Here is a 23,443-nt window from a genome sequence, read left to right as displayed (position 1 = left end):
TGTACTATTTAATGCAAAGTTCTGCATGTTTTTATTGCACTGATGAAGGATTGTTAATTGCAAAGCTTTGTTCTTAATTTGTTTAATAAAGGACTTTGGTAGCATTGCAGAGTCTGCCTTTTTTCTGTTGCTTTTAATTTGGATTGTGACCCTGCTTTATCATGGACTTTATCCTATATTTGTTTTTAAGGTCAAAGTTAGAATCAGAAGTGTTACAGCCAACTGGTTGAAAGTGTCAGGGGTTGTGTGTGACAGAAAAATGCCATAACACTGAAAAGTAAGGTATAGAAAAATGTGGTGTGACCAGCACTTTTATATGGCACAGAAGCATGAACAGTAATGGTAGAACAGGTGAGGAAACTTAATGAGTGGAGATGAAGTACGTGAGATCAGTACTAGGATGCATTCTTTAGCAAGAAAAAAGTACTTCAAGAAGTCAAAGTTCTCCCAAACTGCATAGAGGTTCAAGAGGAATATAGTGTCTCTGTTAAATATACCATAACATAAAAGGCAATTTAGTAAAGCAGATTTCAGAGAGGCAGGAAGAAGGCAAAAGGAAATGAGGACAGCTAGCAATGTAGTGTATAAAGTGCATGAGAAAAAACATGCGACAGCTGGACATAACTGTCAAAAAAAGGTAGGAGTGGCACTGAATTGAAAATGGTGACAACAGTTGCTACAACACCCTGACCCTATAAAGATGGGTAAAGAGGGGACTGATGCTGATGTTTTTCTAAATGTGCAACATGCCTATTTCTCCTCTTAGCTCACAATACCATAGCTTCATAGGTAGTAGGGTGAACCACCAATCACAACTCTATTACTACTCAGTAGATAATCATTATTTTTTTAATTAAAAAGAAGTTCTTAATGAATTTAATTTGCTATGATTAGAAATGTTAGATTCCACCATAAGTCACATATTATAAATAGGCTCCCAAACTTGCAATTTCCCCACATGTAGACAAAAGCCATCCAAAGCAATTTTTAAAAGTTTTATGATAAACGTCCATGACACCTAATCATTTAGGTATTTTATAAATGTGATCACTCTGTGTTTGTTCACTAGGATTTTGCTGTTGTGATATCATTTAGGTATTTTATAAATGGAGTCAGTCACCCTGTGTTTGTTCACTAGAATTTTGCTGTTGTGATCAGGCACTACCACTCATTGTTTTACTACACTATAGCCCATGCCCTAACTGTGCATTATTGCTATAATATTAATAACTTTAGTGTGAACCTATGATCAACATATTAGTTATTTTTTTCACTGTAATTCAGTGTAGTAAATGTACACCTTAAAACCTGTAGCACACTAAATGCTGTAGAGTCTGTATAAAAATAATTCCCTGCTGTATTCATTGATTGATTGTAACATAGATAATATCATGTCAGTGTTTCCAAGAAATACCATAATGCATTGGAAGGTATCTGACATTGTATGTATGCAATCATAGGAGGTAAAATAATTTAAGACCAATGACAAACACAAAATAATACAGTGCTTTAGATACCAGACATAATACAGAAGCTCATGGTCCATATACAGTTAGAACACTGAGGTAAAAAAGTAGTGTGCAAGGAGAAGATAAGGTTAGCTGAACACATGGTTCACAGGAAAACAAACCTGTTTTACAGTAATGGTAGCAGAACATGAACAAGGGCAACCTCACACCAATATTCACAAAGAGTAGCAAGAAGACAGAAAGACAACCAGGAAGCAAAACATGTCAAAGACAGCAAATACTTTCAGAAAACACCAACAAAGCAAAATCTAATGCCACTATAGCAGTGTGCACCAGCAAATTTAGGGCACAATGATGCAGTCATATGTGCATGCCTGCAGTAGAAAGTAAACCAAATGCACCTGTACACACTGACCCAGAAATGTACACAATATATTAGGCAATTATAGAGCGACAACAGATAATTAGTTTATGTCTCTAAAACTGAGTCAAGTGCCAATGTAGTAGAAGCCACAAACAAATACATACAACACACACAAAGCAAGTATGCAAACGTACTTTCTTGTGAACAAGAACTAAACTAGTTCAAAGGATCAAGAGGTAAAAGAAAAGAGCATCAGAGTTACAAATGCCAAACCAAATTTGGAATAAAATGCAGCATCCACATTTGTCTGGACATATGTAACAGCTACTAACAAAGCAAGGAACATTACCTACAAACGTATGCCCTATGGATACACACATAACAAGGTATCATGTAGAAAACATACATCAAAAGTGCAAACACCATGTAAGAAAAACAGTGTAATGTGCAGTCCACAGGCCACAGTGACCCATGCAACTTATGTGCAATGTTATGACCTCCACTGCAAGGCCTGTATGTGTTATGCATAATTGGGCCAAGCACAACCAAGATGCATCAGCAATCAATCAAGGTCTAAATGTTAATTGATAAATGACCACACGAGTGCATACAACACAGAGACTGACCTGTGTGATCCACCACAGTATAAGGTATGTAACACCACCATGACTGCATATTCCCATGCACTATATATTGCACCTCACAAGGTGCAGATAGGAAATGTATAGCAAATGTGCAGTTGCATCTGTCATCAGCATGCTGATAGCATCAGGAGAGCATGTGTTTCTATGTGTGGCAATAAATGACCCAATACACCAAGTACATCACTGCTGTCCAGTACAGATACCAAGGTAGTATTAATCTTGGTATTTGTGATAGGTGAAGCTTGTACTGAATGATTCATAAGCAGGAAGTACTTAGCAGCTAAAGAAACTGCTGAGGCATTGTAGAAAATGGAAAACTTGTCCTGGATATGAGAGGGAGTTCCATGATGGGGACGTATCATTAATAGAATGTTATATACAAGTAATGTGAATCATAAGTAGCACAGCAATGCTCCACCCTCACATAAGACAGTGGCATTGATCCACCTGTGAAAATATACATGCAAACAAGTACACTGTACCCACACACATTTGTATGTAGAATACATTCCTAACTGCACACACTATGTATTGAACACAGAGGTGATACTGCAGATGGCCACTGTAACAATGCATTCCAAATAATAGTTATGCTGCTCACATCAGTAGCGTAGCTAGAATGGGGTGAGAGGGGCAACTGCCCCAGGCACAAGGTGTAGGTGAAATTATCAACCAATCCAGATCTCTCTTTAATGCAATGCTGGCTTTTAAAAGTTGATATTATGTTTGTGGTCAAACTGAAGCACTGTAGCACTTTGTGTGTGGTTTGAACTGTAGCAACTACTTGCTACATTGTAGCAAGCAATTTGCTGCAGTTTAAAAGTAAAAAAAAAAAACAGGAAATCTGTTTTTTTTAACTGAAACCTGAGTGTTGTAGTGCCCTATGCAGACATGGTATAAACCAAAACATCTGTTTATAAAGATTAGCATGCTACTTATTGGGTCATTGGCACTGCTCATGTCCCTAAAGACTTGCTCTGCTGGCAACCAGACATGCCACAGAACTAACCTCCTTTAGCTGCAATAAAAATAAAAATGTATGCCGAATGCAGCAAAAAACAGTAAGACAATAAAGGATACAACCTGACATAACATAGTATTATCAACCATATGAATTAGCAAGGAGAGCATTAAGGCTTAAGGAACATTTGTCCCCTACATTGCTGCATGCAAAGCAAGGTAAGTGAGCTGTGGCGCAACATGTAAGAGCAGGTAATAAATTGATGTAATCTCCATATATTATGATTTTGGCAGACGTTCTAATTAAGACGTCCCTTTCACCAGGTAATAAATTGATGTAATCTCCATATATTATGATTTTGGCAGACGTTCTAATTAAGATGTCCCTTTCACCAGGTAATACATTGATCTAATCTCCATATATTATGATTTTGGCAGACGTTCTAATTAAGACGTCCCTTTCACCAGGTAATACATTGATCTAATCTCCATATATTATGATTTTGGCAGACGTTCTAATTAAGACGTCCCTTTCACCAGGTAATACATTGATCTAATCTCCATATACTATGATTTTGGCAGACGTTCTAATTAAGACGTCCCTTTCACCAGGTAATACATTGATGTAATCTCCATATACTATGATTTTGGCAGATGTTCTAATTAAGACGTCCCTTTCACCAGGTAATACATTGATCTAATCTCCATATGTTATGATTTTGGCAGATGTTCTAATTAAGATGTCCCTTTCACCAGGTAATACATTGATCTAATCTCCATATATTATGATTTTGGCAGATGTTCTAATTAAGACGTCCCTTTCACCAGGTAATACATTGATGTAATCTCCATATACTATGATTTTGGCAGACGTTCTAATTAAGACGTCCCTTTCACCAGGTAATACATTGATGTAATCTCCATATATTATGATTTTGGCAAACGTTCTAATTAAGACGTCCCTTTCACCAGGTAATACATTGATGTAATCTCCATATATTATGATTTTGGCAGACGTTCTAATTAAGACGTCCCTTTCACCAGGTAATACATTGATGTAATCTCCATATATTATGATTTTGGCAGACGTTCTAATTAAGACGTCCCTTTCATCAGGTAATACATTGATGTAATCTCCATATATTATGATTTTGGCAGATGTTCTAATTAAGACGTCCCTTCACCAGGTAATACATTGATCTAATCTCCATATATTATGATTTTGGCAGACATTCTAATTAAGACGTCCCTTTCACCAGGTAATACATTGATGTAATCTCCATATACTATGATTTTGGCAGACGTTCTAATTAAGACGTCCCTTTCACCAGGTAATACATTGATCTGATTTCCATATATTATGATTTTGGCAGACGTTCTAATTAAGATGTCCCTTTCACCAGGTAATACATTGATGTAATCTCCATATACTATGATTTTGGCAGACGTTCTAATTAAGATGTCCCTTTCACCAGGTAATAAATTGATCTAATCTCCATATATTATGATTTTGGCAGACGTTCTAATTAAGATGTCCCTTTCACCAGGTAATACATTGATGTAATCTCCATATACTATGATTTTGGCAGATGTTCTAATTAAGACGTCCCTTTCACCAGGTAATACATTGATGTAATCTCCATATATTATGATTTTGGCAGACGTTCTAATTAAGACGTCCCTTTCACCAGGTAATACATTGATCTAATCTCCATATACTATGATTTTGGCAGACGTTCTAATTAAGACGTCCCTTTCACCAGGTAATACATTGATGTAATCTCCATATATTATGATTTTGGCAGATGTTCTAATTAAGACGTCCCTTTCACCAGGTAATACATTGATCTAATCTCCATATATTATGATTTTGGCAGACGTTCTAATTAAGACGTCCCTTTCACCAGGTAATACATTGATGTAATCTCCATATATTATGATTTTGGCAGACGTTCTAATTAAGACTTCCCTTTCACCAGGTAATACATTGATCTAATCTCCATATATTATGATTTTGGCAGACGTTCTAATTAAGACGTCCCTTTCACCAGGTAATAAATTGATCTAATCTCCATATATTATGATTTTGGCAGACGTTCTAATTAAGACGTCCCTTTCACCAGGTAATACATTGATGTAATCTCCATTTATTATGATTTTGGCAGACGTTCTAATTAAGACGTCCCTTTCACCAGGTAATACATTGATGTAATCTCCATATATTATGATTTTGGCAGACGTTCTAATTAAGACGTCCCATTCACCAGGTAATACATTGATGTAATCTCCATATATTATGATTTTGGCAGACGTTCTAATTAAGACGTCCCTTTCACCAGGTAATACATTGATGTAATCTCCATATATTATGATTTTGGCAGACGTTCTAATTAAGACGTCCCTTTCACCAGGTAATACATTGATGTAATCTCCATATATTATGATTTTGGCAGACGTTCTAATTAAGACGTCCCTTTCACCAGGTAATACATTGATCTAATCTCCATATATTATGATTTTGGCAGACGTTCTAATTAAGATGTCCCTTTCACCAGGTAATACATTGATGTAATCTCCATATACTATGATTTTGGCAGACGTTCTAATTAAGACGTCCCTTTCACCAGGTAATACATTGATGTAATCTCCATATACTATGATTTTGGCAGACGTTCTAATTAAGACGTCCCTTTCATTGAACTTCTGAAGTTGTTCAAGCGGCTGTATAGCTGGATCAGGAGTGAAGAAATCGTTTCCTTCTTGTCAAAAGGACAATTAAAAAAAAATTCTAAGCTTGTTTCCCACCTTTCCTGTAATGAGTCTAGTCCAGATACAGATTTGCTGTATCCAGGACTGATGTTCTTCGTGTTTCACTGACGCAGGACCCAAGACTTTGATAATCAGGCCGACTGAGGGCTACTGCAAGCAGATAACCCAAATGTGATGACTGCAACAGTGAATACACTCGAACATCTACATTCATGGTAAATGTACACAACTGTACTTTTGTAAGCTCCTGAGCCCCCAAGCCTTTCTGTGTTGGAGGGAAATCTTCTAGCTTATCAGTGGGAGTGGTAAGCACTAAGTAACCTTTCTACCACATAAGGAGTGGTTTCTGGCCTAGAAATTGTAGTTATTGGCCATTTGGGCAGTTTTTCCATCTCTCTCAACTTTCTGATTTAAAAGCCCCGGATTTGCATTTGTTTCCCCCTTTCCTGTAACTATAGTCCAGATACAGATTTGCTGTATCCAGGACCGTTTGTAAGCTCCTGAGCCCCCCCCCCCCAAGCCATTCTGTGTTGGAGGGAAATCTTCTAGCTTATCAGTGGGAGTGGTAAGCACTAGGTAACCTATCTACCACATAAGGAGTGGTTTCTGGGCCCAAAAATTGTAGTTATTGGCCATTTGGGCAGTTTTTCCATCTCTCTCTCAACTTCTGATTTAAAAGCCTGCATTTGCACTTCTATCCCCCCTTTCCTGTAACTAGTCTAGTCCAGATATAGATTTGCTGTATCCATGACTGTTTGTAAGCTCCTGAGCCCCCCAAGCCTTTCTGTGTTGGAGAGAAGCTTTCTAGCTTATCAGTGGGAGTGGTAAGCACTAGGTAGCCTATCTACCACAAGAGGAGTGGTTTCTGGCCCAGAAATTGTAGTTTATTGGCCGTTTGGGCAGTTTTTCCATCTCTCTCAAATTTCCAATTTAAAAGCCCACGTTTGCCCTTGTTTCCCACCTTTCCTGTAACTAGTCTAGTCCAGATACAGACTTGCTGTATCCAGGACTGTTTGCAAGCTTCTTTGCAGTGCCAGAGCCTGCTCTTCAAATTTTCCCTTAGATCTACTAGTTCTCTCCTCTCCTGCACTTATACTAGCTTATTAGTCTAGCACTTTACCAGACTTCTTGCAGCAATTATTGCAGCACACAAGTGCTACCACCACTAAATGTTCTACAAGGAAACAGATCTAGTACTTATTACCAATGCCCACCCCACCAAGCATGTCTAAAGTCAGTTCCCTGTGCTTTCTCCTATTAACCTGGTGAACTTGGAGATCCTGAGGCAATGTAGCAACTGCCTCATGTACAGTGACAACCCTCTCCTCTTACCTTCCAACACTCAGACTTGCAAGAGATGCACTTATATATCTAAATTGGAAGCCATGCACTCTCCAGCCAAGACCGGAATGGAAAACACAGCCCTCCGGAACACACACCAGCACTGCCTTCACATAAAAACACAAACCACACACCCACCTTCATGGAGGCTCTCAATAAAAATCTACCCATGCAGCAGAGCCTTTCAAGGCAGAAATGCACTCGACCACCACAACACAACACTAATCACGAGACACATAAATCTCCTTAACAGTGTGCCACTCAACCAAAGCCCTAAGGTACAACAGCATGCCCAACACACTAGTTATAGGTGACTCGATAATGAGGCACACTGATGTCCCCCACACTATGTTGAATAAGGAGAAAGTAACAGTCAGCTGCCTGTCAGGTGCCAGGATCTGACACATAACACATGCACTCAGGTCACGCAACAACAGGTACAAATATGACTCTGTCATTGTACATGTGGGTGGGAATGACCTGAGACGTACCTCCCTGGACTACATGAAAAGAGACATGGAGGAGCTCTCGGATTATGTAGCCCAGGTAGGTATGATCCTAGCCCTGAGCAGCATCCTACCATCACCCAGAATGATACCACAGTACAAGCAGAAAATTGGCTAAGTTTCTGGTGTCATTCTAAGGGGGTCCAGTATCTGTCTGCCTAGGATAACATGATTGACAGACTTCGATGCTTTGCCAGGGATGGCCTGCATCTGTCACCCTTGGGCTTCCAGATACTGGCCAAGGGTCTTGCCACCCCTATAGTGCCTTTTTTAGGTGGTGTTCCAAAGACCAAATTACCACCATAACAGCTACAAACAAATGCAATCTGAGGGTCATGTTGCTCAACGCTAGAAGTCTAAATTTCCAAATGCACTCGCTCAAGGCACTCCTTAAAATGGAGAACGTCGATATTTGTGCTGTAATAGAGACCTGGTTCAAGGCAGCAAAAATCACACCTGCACTACCAGGCTATAACTCATTCCACACCTTTCAGCCTCAGAACTTAGACCAAAGCTCCAAAGGCGGTGGTGTTTCCATATTCATAAAGGATGCACACACCTCCAGACTAGTAGCCCAATATAACACATTAGAGATACTTCAGGTGCAGCTAACATTGGGTAAGACAGTGATTCAGGTTGTAGCCTGCTATAGGTCCCCAACCATGTCCCAGGACTCACACTCCACATTCCTAAGCACCCTGAAGAATATTAGGGTCCAACCTAACACTCTCTTGCTAGGCAACTTCAACTACCCCTCCATTAACTGGGTAAACTACTCATGTAGCGATACACTTGTCCAACATTTCCTGAAGTTCACTAATTCCAATGCCCTGGACCAGCTCATTCTTACCCCCACTAGAAGTAGCAACATCCTTGACCTGGTCATTACTAACATGGGCGACCATTGCTCTACACCAATAGTCAGCTCCTCCAAATGGAGAACTGTTGCATGACTGCAGAATCATACACCAATGCACTGTATGAATACATACACAAATGCATGGATCTCGCCATACCCAATAGAACCAAGACACTCTCCTCCAAAAAAAGGAAGCCAATATGGTAGTCCCCTGTCATAAACAAACTCTACAACAGAAGGAGGAAACTGATGCAGAATAAGGTGAAGTCCCAAGACTGGAAAAACTCCCTTATCTGCCTCAACAAAAAGTTGAGATTCCTCATCAAATCCACTAAAGCTAGGGATGAAAACAGAATTGCAGCAGACAGTAAAGACAACCACAAGGCCTTCTATAGTTATGTAAAGAATCTCCATGGCAATACCCAGATTTGCTCTGAGCTACTGCACAATTGTACCTCCTATACCGAGCCAACAGATATTGCCAGTATACTGGCTGACAGAATCAGTGCCAACTTTACCCCCCTCTCCCACCCAAAGGACCAATCACAATACCAGTAGATTGCCAGGCACCCAGTATTACTGATGCACAGGTTAAAACAGCACTGTCCAAGGCTAAGAATACAGCTTCTATGGGACCTGACAATATCTCTGGTTGTGTTCTACATGAACTACAGAGTGAACTGGCACCTCACTTGTGTGCTCTGTTCATTCACAGCTTCACCTCAGGCTTTGTCCCTGCCAAATGGAGCACTGCTGCAGTTATCCCTCTCCACAAAGGAGGAGTGACTACAGACCCTGGGAACTATCACCCCATTAGCTTGACGAGTCTGATATGCAAAGCTATGGAACGCATCATCATGGACCTAATAAACAAGGATATAGGGAATCTCCAAACTCTGGATCCCACACAGTTTGGTTTTGTGAAGGGTAGAATATGCCTGCTCATCTTGGTCAACTTCTTTGAGTCAGTCACTAGAGCTGCGATGAAGGCAAGGTGGTTCATACAGCCTACCTTGATCTGGCCAAGGCTTTTGATACCATTTCCCCACTCAGGAATCATAGAAAAACTCACTAAGCTTGGCATTGACCCCCTATAACACTAGGTGGGTTGCAAACTGGCTCACAGATAGAACCCACAGTATGAAAGAAGTAGGTGACTTCAAGTCAGACTGCCGATTAGTCACGAGTGGAGTCCCACAGGGTTCAGTCCTGGTTCCTCTACTGTTTGGTATCTACTTCTCTGAAGTCCAGGCCAACATGAGGGGACTCTGGCTGACAAAGTTCACAGACAATTACAAGCTGTGAGCTATTATTAACTCCCCAAGTGATGTTGACATCCTACAGAATGGCCTCACTGCAACCAATGACTGGGGTCAGAACCATGGTCTTAAGCTCAATGCCAAAAATGTGTCATCATCCCCTTTGGGAAAAGCCCGGTTCCCTTGAATTACCACATTGATGGTAGTCCACTGAACACAGAAGATGTTATAAGAGATCTGGGAACACAGGTTGACAGCAACCTCTCTTTTGATCACCACATTGCCACTGTGGTCAGAAAGTCCTTCTATGTGGTACATCTCGTAACTAAGGGTTTTGCATCCAGGAAGAAAGAGGTCAGTGTCTCCCTCTACTCTTCCCTCATTAGGCCAATCATCGAGTACAATGCCTCATTTGGCATGTACCTCACTAGACACCTGCAACAACTGGAGAGGCCGCAGAAGTACCTCATAAAGAGGATCCTAGGCCTTAATCACTTGTCCTATATGGACAAACTCAAAAAACTCCAACTATTCTCTGTCTCATATCACCTACTTACAGGCGATATCTGCTTGGCTTACAAAGCCATGTCTGACCCAGCTCTGTTAGAAATGCTACATCTAAATACATCCCAATCCCTCCGCACCACACACTCCAGAGACCTCAACCTCATTACCACAATTAACAGAACATGCTGGAGGGACAGTTTCATAACCCAGAGACTGCCCATGCTATGGAACAGACTTCCAATACATGTTAAGCACAGCACCTTGCTGATCCTCTTCAAGAGAAATCTTGATGAGTGGATGGGAAACAGAAAATTCGCCCCGAGGATAACACCAGTGGCTCTACTTGACAGAGGCATTGGGAACTACGGTTGGGTGGCACTATGCCAGGGTAATCCTATGGCTAGGCTTGTAAAGGCCCCAGGGCCATTACCCTAGTACACACCTATGAACCTATGAACAATTATTCCTGTTGCAAAAAACTGTTAACAAAGGAGTTTGTGAGAGGTAGATTTGTCTGATAACTCCACATATAATTCATTCTGTCTGAGATCTCTCCTTCCGTCTTCTTGGATGATTGTATTATATTTTCTGGTGATTTATCCAGCATGCTGGGTGTTGATCTTTGCTTCCTTTTAAAGTCAGGTTATTGTTGGGAGGATAAGTAAGAGGAAGCATCCATTGATGTTCTAGATGAAGCATCCATTGATGTTCTAGATGTCTCACAAGAATGAGTACACAGTCCAAAAGGCTTCAGTTCAGGCAGCTATTTGAACAAGTTCTGTGCTCCATTTCGAGATCTTTTTTGTTGTGAATGTCATCAACTCTGACCCTTCTTTCCCTTCAGACAACCTAATTAGTCTGAGGTTATTCTTGTGTAACCTGTTTTCCAGATCACCTATTTTCAGTCACAGTTGTTGGTTTGCAGTATATGCATTATGGTGGTGGCCTGCTGCTAGAACAAGGCTTCCTCTAGCTTATCAAGTCTCTGCTTAAGAGCAAGGAGCTTCTCCTGTGTAGTATCTCTGTTCCGGTCTGGTTCAGGGTCTTGCTAGCTTTCAAACTCTTCTTTAGCATGGAGAAAAGTACATTGAGAAGGCATTTACACACACACACACACACACACACACACACACACACACACACACACACACACGTCTCCACAAAATGATAACCTAGACATATAATGAACTTGATTTCACATTGAATATTAATGATATCCAAAGAAGATGTTATTCTGAAACCAGAGTAATGTTCAACTCCATTGGATCTAGACACTAAAAAGTACTAGTTTCAATCTGATATAGAATATAATCCCAGCCTTTGCTCATAACTCTATTTCTTTAAACATCTTGAATGTATCCAAAATATTACACAAAATTGGTCTGAGAATGAGAATCTTGCTTATATAGAATGTTTATTAAAGTAAAGTTTTAACTGTAGGTCGCGGTGGTGCAGCGGTTAGTGTTGCCACCTCACAGTAAGAGGTTTTCCGGTTCGATTCTTGGCTGGAGTGCCTTCTGTGTGAAGTCTGCATGTCCTCCTGTTCGAGTGATGTTTAAAGACATGTGGGTAGGTGCATGCATGAATGGGTGTGCCTTCTTTGAAGGTTGGTCATCGAGCTGGCACCTTGGTACCATAAAAATCCACTGCCAATCATTAGCGGACCAGAGTTCCACAGTGGTGATCCCTAACTGGGAAAACCCTAAAGACATTAGTATTAAAGTTTTAACTGTATTCACTTTATATTTAAAATAATGATTGCCAGGAAAAGTTAATTATGATGCACTTAAATACAAATAACCACTGTGAAGTTACCAGGAATTAAGACATTTCCTGTTTGTTGACTTGCAGAATTTTGTATTTCAGAGTTATGGAACCTGGAACTGATTACCCCTTCAGATTTGTTTTGACAATACTTTACCGAATTTTAAGCCTTCATTGGATAGCTTAGGAGGTGGCCTAAGGTATAAGCAAAAAGAAGTGAGACACAAGGTCCTCAAGGGCCTGGTAATGGTGCAGTGTTTGTCTAAGATCTAGTTCACAAAACTGTAACATTGCAGTCCTCTTAAAGTGTCCCTTATCATGTGCATGCTGTATTCCTGTACAGTAAATTTTTTATTGCAGCCAAGCACAGGTAGTGCCAATACGTTGAACAGTAAAACTCAACATTTCACATCATTCCACTCAGATTATCATACTGGGTATCTTAATACAAACACTTACAATATGCTGTTTTTCATATGCATAAAAGTTCTACTTGATAAGAGTTAAGCATTACAAGACAACAGTTGTAAACCCTGGTTATAAGTGCCTCTGAGTGGTTTTGTAACCACATAACATAGCAGACAAGCAGTGCATTAAATCATCTCTGCAGAGCACTCTGATATACACCAGATGATATCAGGTATGGGTAGGTAATGACACTTTGTGATACAGGAGTTCATCATCGATTACTTATTCTAACTGCTGCATAAGTCTGAACATAGGGGATGTAAAAGGAAAGCTGCAGCCGTAGTAAAAATGACAATAATAATATAATTTTACCTTGTCCTCCAAGTAGCTGTTCTAAATGATATAGCAAAGCAAATCCTTTCTCATATGGAACACAGGAGAATGCTTCATCTGGATCGACTTCAGCCAAGTTTGGAACCAGGTTGGTCAGCTTGTTGGTTTTTCCAAGTGTTTTAATCTAAAGAAAGTGGAATTAATTAAACTTATGTGGAAAATTAGCTTTGCTAAAAATAGATGTTTAAGTATTAAACAAATAAATAATTCTTGGTCTACAGAATAATTCTCATATTTTGCACTGGTAACTGTTTACTAGGAAAGACATATGAAGACGTGATATATACCTCTGTCAGTAGCAGTTACATATCTTTGGTCAAACAAGAGTAGAACTAGTGAGATCATTTTTGTGTGCTGCTGTCAGTTTGTTAGATATAACTTTTACAGAACATTTTTTATCCTTTTTGTAATTTTCCTGCTTGTTGACCAACAGCACTTCACAGTCATTCCATTAATTCTTCAGAGGGCAAGAGCCAGTTGCTGTGGTAGTCATTAATGTAGCCATCAGGAGGTTTTCTATATTAAACACAAGCTCCACTTGTTGGAGGCTAATGTAGATGCCTGCATCACCACTGGGCCTGATTATGCCCACTCTGACTTCCTGATGAGTGCTGCAGTCACCAACTTCATATGCCAATCCCACATCTCTAGTATGGCTGTTTTACCTGCAAGCCTTTGTTTGTATGTGATGCAACAACCACTAGACCACCAGTCATACCTGAAATGAAAAGACCAAAAATTTGGACAAAGGTCCATGAAAAACAGAAAGATCTGGCCAAAAATCTGTATGCTAATTAGCATAAAATTTGCATTCATAGTAATGTAACTTTACCCACTGCAGTGGTGGTGCTGCGGTAGCGTTGTCACCTCACAATAAGACGTTGTCCTGTTCGATTCTCAGCTAGAGCGTCTTTTGTGTGGAGACATGCGTGAATGGGCATACCTTCGTTGAAGGTTGTGCATCAGGGCCGGCAACTCGGCATGTAAAAATCTACTGCCAATCATTAGTGGACCAGAGTTCCGCTGTGGCGACCCCTAACCATGAAAAGCCGAAAGACACAACAACAGTAATGTAACTTTACCCACTCTAAAAGAGTTGTGAGATACCTCCAATCAGAAACACTTTTAAAAAGCAGAAGTGACAAAATGATACAAAATATATCTAGAATAATTATATTTTATTATTCTTAATGCTGATGGTCTACAGTTTCAAACTGGCATAATTTTTGCATCCTACATTCCATTCTTTCTCAGTTATGGTCTCTGAAAGTTGCATTTCTTGCCACAAGCAAAGAACACTTCAGCTATATAAGTGCAATCATGGGAGCAATAATGGAGTCCCTGCCTTTCATATTCTTCTAGTCTTGTAATATAGCAGTATATCAATTCATCCTCCAAAAACAATTCTTTAGCCTAATGGAATTCAGCTGGTTATGAGACTGAAGTAAAATACAATATTGTGCTATATTAAGAAACAACAAGCTTAACTGGTATCTGTTTCCAGTAAATAAAATAATAAATATTGTAGCATATTAATTTTATACTTTCATGACAGATAACATGATTGTGCAAATATCCCTTAACTTCAGGCCTTACCTTGGCCCTCTGTCCAGGTTTCTATAGCAACCATGCATTACAAAACAATGAGAAATGTAGGTAGTAACATTTTTGCACATACTATTAAGCAACCATTCAAAACTGCAACCAAACACTTTCTGAGAAGCACCTGGATCTGCAAGTGCACACGCCCTCCTTAACTATCTACCTTTCCCTTGTCTCACCCTTTTTATCTTCCTCTTTCAGCAACCCTAATCCGTTGAAACTAACTTGGAAAATAGCTTTGACTACCTACTTTCTACTCGTATATGTTTATGTCTTTACTATTGTTTAACTAAATATCTAGAGGACATTACTTTTCTGTGTTGCTATGATAGGTATATTCTTTGTAACTGTGTTCTTGATAATGACTATATATCTTTATATATTACCTTGGTTCCTTAACATTATAAATTGTTAACTACAAACTTATCTTTTGAAACATTGTACTTTGCATATGTGTTAACTGTGGAATTTTTCTCCCAGGGCCTCTGCCGAAAAAGGGCAACAGCTCAGTCAACTAACCCGGTCAAGAAATGTCAAATAAATAAATACAGAAAAAGTGATATGCACACACACAAGAAGGCAAACCCATACAGTTCAGCTCAACTAGAGTATTGAATTTTGCAATGTGCAATTGTGCTAGGATCTGTAAGAAGCAATCACCTTCCAATACCTTGGCCAGTATGTTCCCCTGAGGAAGTTTTATTTTTAGCCCATTGAGCAATTGGGACCTTAGAAAAGATACACCCTGACTTCTGACATGAATGTGACATATAATAACTGCTCCTGCTTTTCACATACTTGAGCCTGTAAAAGAGGTCAGTTCTTTGATGACGGCTCTTTCAGCACAAGTGAAAATGAAAGTTTGTGAACAGTAGAAATTGCTAGGTATTCATATGTGACTATGTATTTTACTGGTTTTTCAGGCAGATCCAGATTGTAATGATCTATAACATGGCTCCTTGTACTGTATTATTTCAGCATTAGTACATGTCAGGGAGAGCGTCACTTTGCATTGTTTTGCATTGTGTACTCTCAGACTATTTCTGCTTCAGCAAATGCAAATGGAACTGATTAAATTGCTGCTTATTTGTACACTTTGCTTTCACGTAGTTCTGCCACTATAAACTGAACGAATCTTACTGCCATGTCATCTGTGTTTGTATAAAGTATACAATGTAGTGATCCAGCCAAGGAATCCTGAGGTTCTCTAGTTACAATTTTTTCTATGTATTTTTTATTTATGTGTCATTAAAAAGGTGGGCATTACACATTTGTGTAACTTAACTGAGGCATGCATAATAACAACTCACACAATCATTATTTCACCCAAGGATAACATAAATTAAAATAAAACACTTCCACTGTTAATTTTTCACATACATGAGTAGACTCAGAGAGAGACCCTAAAATAATACACTGCAGTGACCTCAAACAAGCTCATGTCCTCAGCTTCTCCCCTCTCCATCGGCCTCCATACTTCGGAGCTGCATTCTCACTACCCTTACTTTTTTCACAGTCTTTTTTTTTACTTGCAAAGTGGATGTTGACTTGGTTTTGGTTGCTGTCACCAACTATCCTCTCTTCCTTTCTGGCAGTGGCTGGGTAGTGTATGGTGGACTGCCCAGCATCATCTTCTATTTCTGCAATTCTGCTTTGCTTCCCAATCCCATTCATTTCCATTCCTTAAATTGTCCTTCTCCTTCCAGTCCTAGCTGGGTCTTCTGGAGTCTTTAGTGATGATGATGATCTTCTGAGGATTCCTACAGCTGCCTGCATAAACTTAGTTCAGTTAACTAAAGTATCTCTTCAGCTTTAGTAAAGTTTCAAATTTCAATTCAACCCCTTCCCTCTTACCTCTCTGTTGTGTGTGGCCACATCACGCTTACACAAGTCACAGAGGCAAGGTGTGGTGTTTGTTTACACACCGTAGTACTTCCTGCTGAGCTCACTCACAGAGCAGCTGCAGCTCACCATTATCACGTTCATCCTTGCACGTCAATGACACCTCCAGGCATGATGGTGCTGAGTCATGACATCACTGAACAAGTGGGAAGTATAAATAAAATGAAATATAAGTCAAAATTTAAAAGACCTAGTTGATAATTCATGGCACCCTATTATTTTCTTATCTCTACAGGACAATGCACTTATTTGTTATTATTTATTTATTGACATTTGTTGTCTGGGAAAACCCACTGCGTCAGGAACTAATTTTCAGTGGAGGCCCAGGGAGAAAAGCTCCACAATTGATACAGTCAAATAAAAATATAGACACTTTCTTAAAAGTGGAAATATGCAATTAAAAAAATTATAAAAGTAGAATACATAGACAATATAAAACTTATCAGTATATGTCAGAACTTATATAAACGTAGATAGCAGTTGGTAGTATACTGCAAAGCTTGAGTTGTTTGTTTTGGCACTGCATAAAAAAAAAAACATGGCAGTTCTTTCCAAACAGTTATAGCATTAATAGAGCTGTGTTGCTGTCAGGGTAAAACTTATTTTGAGCTATGGAACTGGGTTAGAAATAAGTAGTGAAGGTTTTATGTTGGTTTGTTTGATTTGCATTGGTATTTGAGGTTATGGAGGAAGCAAGTTTTTAATGCTACTTTATATGTCTTTATACAATCTATTTGGGTAATATGGGAGGGTAAGGAGTTCCATTTTTTAGCAATGCTATGGGAGAACAAGCATTGTCCAGCTCTTTTGTTGGGCTTGATTACACTTAGTACCAATATGTTGAAAGATCTTAGGATACATGAAGGAATATAACTTTGTAGTATTGATGAGAGTGCTGAGCAGGCATTTGGTTTATAAATTAGTTTATGGGCTAGCATTAGTTGGGTATAGCAAAGATAGTTTGGGAAATCTAACCAATTCAGTTCAGAGATTGCTTGGCAGTGGTGTGAGTGGTTAGGCTTTCCTGAGGCAAATTTAGCTATTTTATAGTAACAAGACTGAAGTTTATTGCTGAGGGATGAGTGAAAGTTAGTAAAGATGGCACTACCATAAAGTAGAACAGGGATGAGTAAGGTACTTGCCAGTTTTATTTGGTGTTTTTGTCCATGTAAAGTTTATGATGATAAAGTTTGCCAAGTTTAAAGTGTGTTTTCTTTATTGCATTGAGAATGTGTGTTTCAAAGGTGAGTTTGTAGTCAATTGTAATGCCTAGTAGTTTTTCACTTGAGCAGCTCCATGTTCAAATCACCATAGGTAAAATCCAGTACCACTTCCTTGCAAGCTATAGGTCCCCCTCTATGACCCAGGAAACCCATACCATGTATTTAAACTTATTAGAAACACTAACCATCCAACCCAATAACATATTCATGGGTGACTTTAATTACTCCACTATTAAATGGGAATCCTATACGACCAGGCCACCCTCACAAACTCAGGAACCTCACATGGCCTTCCTGAAAACACTAGAGGGGATAAATGTATCACCAAACACCATCATACTAGGTGACTTCAATTACCCTAATATAGACTGGGAACACTACTCAAGCCCAAACACCCTAGCCCAAAAGTTCCTGGAATTCATAAACTCAAATGCCATGGAACAACTAGTCACCATCCCCACAAGAGGAGAAAACATACTTGATCTCATCATCACGAACATGGGAGCACAATGTTCAACACCAGAAGTATACCCCTCACTGGTGAGATCAGATCACAAACTAATCTCGCTGGAGGTCCTCATCCCATCCCCACCTGAAATAAAAAAGACCACAGTAAAGAACTTCTCAAAAGCCGACTTCACACTTCTAAAGACTAGTGTGGTCTCCTTTAAGGCCCCCGAGCTGGCGGAAAACAGTACTCAAGCCGCTGAATCACTTACAAATGCCTTCTACCAGCACCTGCAGGACTGCATGGATAAGGCAATCCCAAGCAAAACAAAGACTCTTTGTACCAAAGGCAAGCGTCCAGTCTGGTGGACCCCAGCCATAAACAAACTCTACAACAAAAGGAGGAAGCTACTACAAGATAGAGCAAAATCCTTAAAAGGTAAGACACCCTTGATCACTATAAGTAAAAACTAAGAGCTCTCATAAAATCATCCAAAGCAAATTTCGAGAGAAAAATAGCTAAAGACTCAAAAGACAATCATAAGGCCTTCTTTAGCTATGTTAGAAACCTGGGAGGAAACTCCCAGATATGCTCAGAACTAGTTCAAAATGATGTGAAGATTACTGATCCTACAGACATTGCCAACATACTGTCTGACAGGTTCAGTGCAAACTTCTCCCCCCCCCCAAAAGGAGAGATATCTATACCAAATGAATGCAGCCCCCCAAACACCTCCACCGCCCAAGTGAGAACTGCTCTCTCCAAAGCAAAAACACAGCATCCATGGGACCTGATGGTGTCCCCGGCTGTGTGCTCCACGAACTCAATGAGGAATTAAACCCACAGCTAGGACAGCTGTTTAATCAAAGTCTTACCTCTGGATACGTACCCAGGGAGTGGCGCACTGCAACTGTGGTCCCACTTCACAAAGGCGGTGCCTCCACCGACCCTGGAAATTACCGGCCCATTAGCTTGACAAGCCTTATCTGCAAAGCCATGGAGAGGATCATAATGGACCTCATAAATAAAGACATTGGGAATTTGCAGACTTTGGATCCAACCCAGTTTGGCTTTGTCAAAGGAAGATCATGCCTTTTAAACTTGGTTGACTTTTTCGAAACAGTCACCAAAGCCATTGATGAGGGAAAGGCAGTCCATACAGCCTACCTCGATCTGGCTAAGGCCTTCGATACAATACCCCACTCGGGTATCATTGAAAAACTCATCAGCTTAAATGTTAACCCATACATTACAAGATGGGTTGCAAACTGGCTGAGTGACAGAACCCACAGAGTCAGAGTTGCTGGCGCCATGTCAGACTCAAAGCCTGTCACAAGTGGTGTCCCACAGGGCTCAGTCCTGGGCCCACTCTTGTTTGGCATCTACTTTTCCGAAGTACCAGCAAACACAGAAGGGTTATGGCTGACAAAGTTTGCAGATGACTGCAAACTGGGCGCCATAGTAGAAAACACATCTGACACAGATATCCTTCAGAAGGGTCTCACAGAAACAGATAACTGGTGCCAGAGCCACGGCCTAAAGTTAAATGCCAAAAAATGCATAGTCATACCCTTCGGGAAAAACAAGGTTACCCCTAGCTACCAAATAGGTGGCAATCCACTGAGCACAGAAGTTATCAGGGACCTGGGGACCCAGGTTGATAGTAGTCTGTCATTCGACACCCATGTAGCTAAAGTAGTTAGGAAGACCTTCTACATTGCCCACCTTATCATGAAGGGATTCTCATCTAGATCAAGGGAGGTCATAGTCTCCCTTTACTCATCACTCATCAGACCAATGATTGAGTACAATGCCCCATTCGAATGTATCTGACCCGACACTTGCAGCAGCTGGAGAGGCCACAAAGTTCCTCACCAAAAGGATAAAGGGTCTCAAAATCTGTCCTATGCTGCCCGACTGAAAGAACTCCAGCTCTATTCAGTCGCACGCTTGCTCAGAGGTGACCTTTGCCTAACATACAAGGCCATGTCAAACCCAGATTTGATGAATATGCTTCACCTCAAAAATCTAGATCCATCAGAGCCACAAGGCGGGAGACTTAAACCTCGACACGGCTATTAATAGGACGTGCTGGAGGGATAGATTCATCACCCAAAGACTCCCTATGCTGTAGAACAAAATCCCGGTACATGTGAGGCAGAGCACCTCGCTGGCCTTGTTCAAGAGAAATCTTGACCAATGGATGGGAGATCGCAGATATACCCCAGGGATTACCTCAGTGTCACTGCTCGACAGAGGCACAGCAAAATAATGGGTATAGTTCCCCATACTTAAGGGGTGGCGTAAGCCACAAAACGATGGGCTAGGCTTGCAAATGCCCTCGGGCAGATAGCCTAGTATGAACCTATGAACCTATGAACATCAAGCATACATGCACAGAGATTCCTGGATTTTGTAAACACAAAATCTCTGGACCAGATAGTCAGTACACCAACCAGGGATGCAATCATACTGGATCTGGTCCTCATTAATATGGAAGAGTACTGCACACCCCCTAGTGTAATGCCTTCACTGGTAAGGTCAGATCACAAAATGGTCTCCTTTGAAGTAAAAATAAAACCTGGACCCCCAACTAAGCCGGGAATATTCAGGAACTATTCTAAGGCTAACCTCCTGCTATTAAGTGAGAACCTGACAAAATTTCAATCCCCTATAAATGCTGAGAACACTTCTGCCTATGCAGAACTGTTCACAGAATCCCTGTACAAGCATGTTAATAGCTGCATAGAGGCAATTGTACCCACCAGGAAGATGTACAGAATTAAATAAAAAAACAAGTCACCCTGGTGGAATCACAAAATCAGTCAGATATATAACAGGAGGAAGAAAATCGTGGCAAAAATTAGGAGGTACAGCACCCAGCAGGGTAAAAGCACTCTCAGCAAACTAAACAAACAACTCAGAGGACAAATAAAGTCTACGAAAGCCATATTTGAGGTAAGTTTGGCCTTCCAGTCCAAGGACAACCACAAAGCATTCTTTATCTCTGTCCGCAACCTCAAAGGCAATACACAATTGTGTGCAGAGCTCATTGTAAATGGAGCCACCTATACTGAACCAGAAGATATAGCAAACCTCTTGGCTGATAAATTCAGCTCCAGCTTTACTCCTCTCTCCCCCTCAACCCTCCCTCAGGAAATATCCTCAAATATAACTCCACCTACTACGACTAGGGAACATGTCCTTAATGCTCTCTCTAAGACCAAGAACACTGCATAAATGGGCCCAGACAATATCCCAGGATGCCTTCCAAATAGCATGAAACATGACCTATCAAGACCTTTGGAATTACTATTTAACTGTAGCTTCCAAATGGGCTTCGTGACTCATGAATGGAGAAAGGCAACAGTCATCCCTCTGCACAAAAATGGGCCATGTACAGACCCATAAGTCTCACTAGTCTTATACATTAAGCCATGGAAGAAATTATCATGGCGATGATCAATAGAGATATAGTAAACCTCCAAACACTGGACCCAACCCAATTTGGTTTCGTCAAGGGCAGATCATGCCTACTTAACCTGATGGACTTCTTTAAGAAGGTCATCAAAGCAATGGATGAGGGAAAAATGGTTGACACTACCTATCTTGGCCTGACCAAGGCATTTGACACACTACTCCACTCAGGCATTGTTGACAAACTCAAGAGGTTAGGTACAAACCTGTATGTCACCCAGTAGATAGCCAACTGGCTCACAGACAGGACCCAGGAAGTTAAAATTGGGGAGTCCACCTCTACAAAGAGGCCAGTCACAAGGGGACTCCCTCAGGGATCAGTCATTGGACCGCTGCTTTTTGGCATTTACATCTCTGAAGTCAAGGCCAATGTCAGTGGTCTCTGGCTGACTAAATTTGCAGATGATTGCAAATTAGGAGCTGCCATTGAATCTCACACTGATGCAAATGTTCTCCAGGAGGGGCTGACACAGACAAAACAGCTGGTGTCAGAGCTATGGACTAAAGCCAAATGCCAAGAAATGCATAATAGTATCCTTTGGGAACTCAACCATCCCTGGTAACTATCATATTGACAACACACCCCTTAGAGTTGACCCAGTAGTCAGGGACTTAGGGACACACATAAATAGTAATCTAGGCTTTGATCGTCACATGTCTACAGTGGTGAGGAAATCATTCTATGTTGCACAACTTATAAACAAAGGTATGGCATCTAAGACCAGGAAAGTCATTGTTCCACTGTATTCAGCATTCATCAGACCTAGCATTGAGTACAATTCACTCTTTGGTATGTACCTAACTAGGCATAGCCAACAACTGGGACGTCCACAAAGGTTCCTCCCTAAAAGTATACAGGGCATAAGTAATATGTCCTATGCAGACTGCCTCAAGGCCCTATCCCTGTATTCTGTCTCCTACAGGATTTTGAGGGGAGATCTATGCCTGGCATACAGGGCATTGTCAGACCCCACTCTGATGGACCTCCTGCATCTCCACAAAACAAACAGTGCCAGAATTACCCATTCTAAAGACTTAAACCTTGTCTGTGATATAAATAGGACCTGCTGGAGAGATAGGCATGTATCCCAGAGACTACCCCGTCTATGGAACAGGCTCCCCATTCATGTGAAGCAGAGTTCCTCCCTAACCCAATTCAAGTGCAACTTGGACAATTGGATGGAAAACTGTAAATTCATCCCTTGTTTGGCACTTATGTCTCTAATGCAAACAGGTAACCTCTAAATGGTTCATCTCCCAGGCCCATGCTTACACTTATCAAGGGTATCAGAACATGTCAGATATTTGGGATGTATGGCTAGGCTTAAAAAGGCCCTTGTAGTCATTAGCCTAGTTAACACGTATGAACCTAATTTTGATCCCCAAAGCAGACTTATAGAGCAAATTTGGGACACTTGAGAGGTATGTCACCAGGCCTTCCTGCAAGAAGGCAAACCAGCATTTGCTGCTTAACCTTATCATCCCTGGCTCTTTTCTTCCAGCACTTAAGCCATTAAATGAACTCTGGTCATCTGAGTTGTAGTTAGG

At 40.5% G+C, this 23,443-nt stretch overlaps 1 protein-coding gene across 1 annotated transcript in view; it reads right to left on the bottom strand.

The window, feature by feature from the left end:
* Positions 1 to 23,443, bottom strand: part of LOC122814922 (leukotriene A-4 hydrolase-like) — a 334,501-nt gene that overhangs the window by 91,074 nt on the left and 219,984 nt on the right. Inside the window, exon 12 of the mRNA XM_044087186.1 lies at positions 13,223 to 13,367. Within this exon, the coding sequence (XP_043943121.1) occupies positions 13,223 to 13,367 (145 nt within the window). The remainder of the gene's footprint in view (positions 1 to 13,222; positions 13,368 to 23,443) is intronic.

This window comes from Protopterus annectens, chromosome 11.part0 (genome assembly GCF_019279795.1).
Source record: "Protopterus annectens isolate FY-2018-M chromosome 11.part0, PAN1.0, whole genome shotgun sequence".
Taxonomy (NCBI): domain Eukaryota; kingdom Metazoa; phylum Chordata; order Ceratodontiformes; family Protopteridae; genus Protopterus; species Protopterus annectens.
Note: the sequence above shows the minus strand (reverse complement) of the source record. Positions and strands in the feature narration are given on the sequence as shown.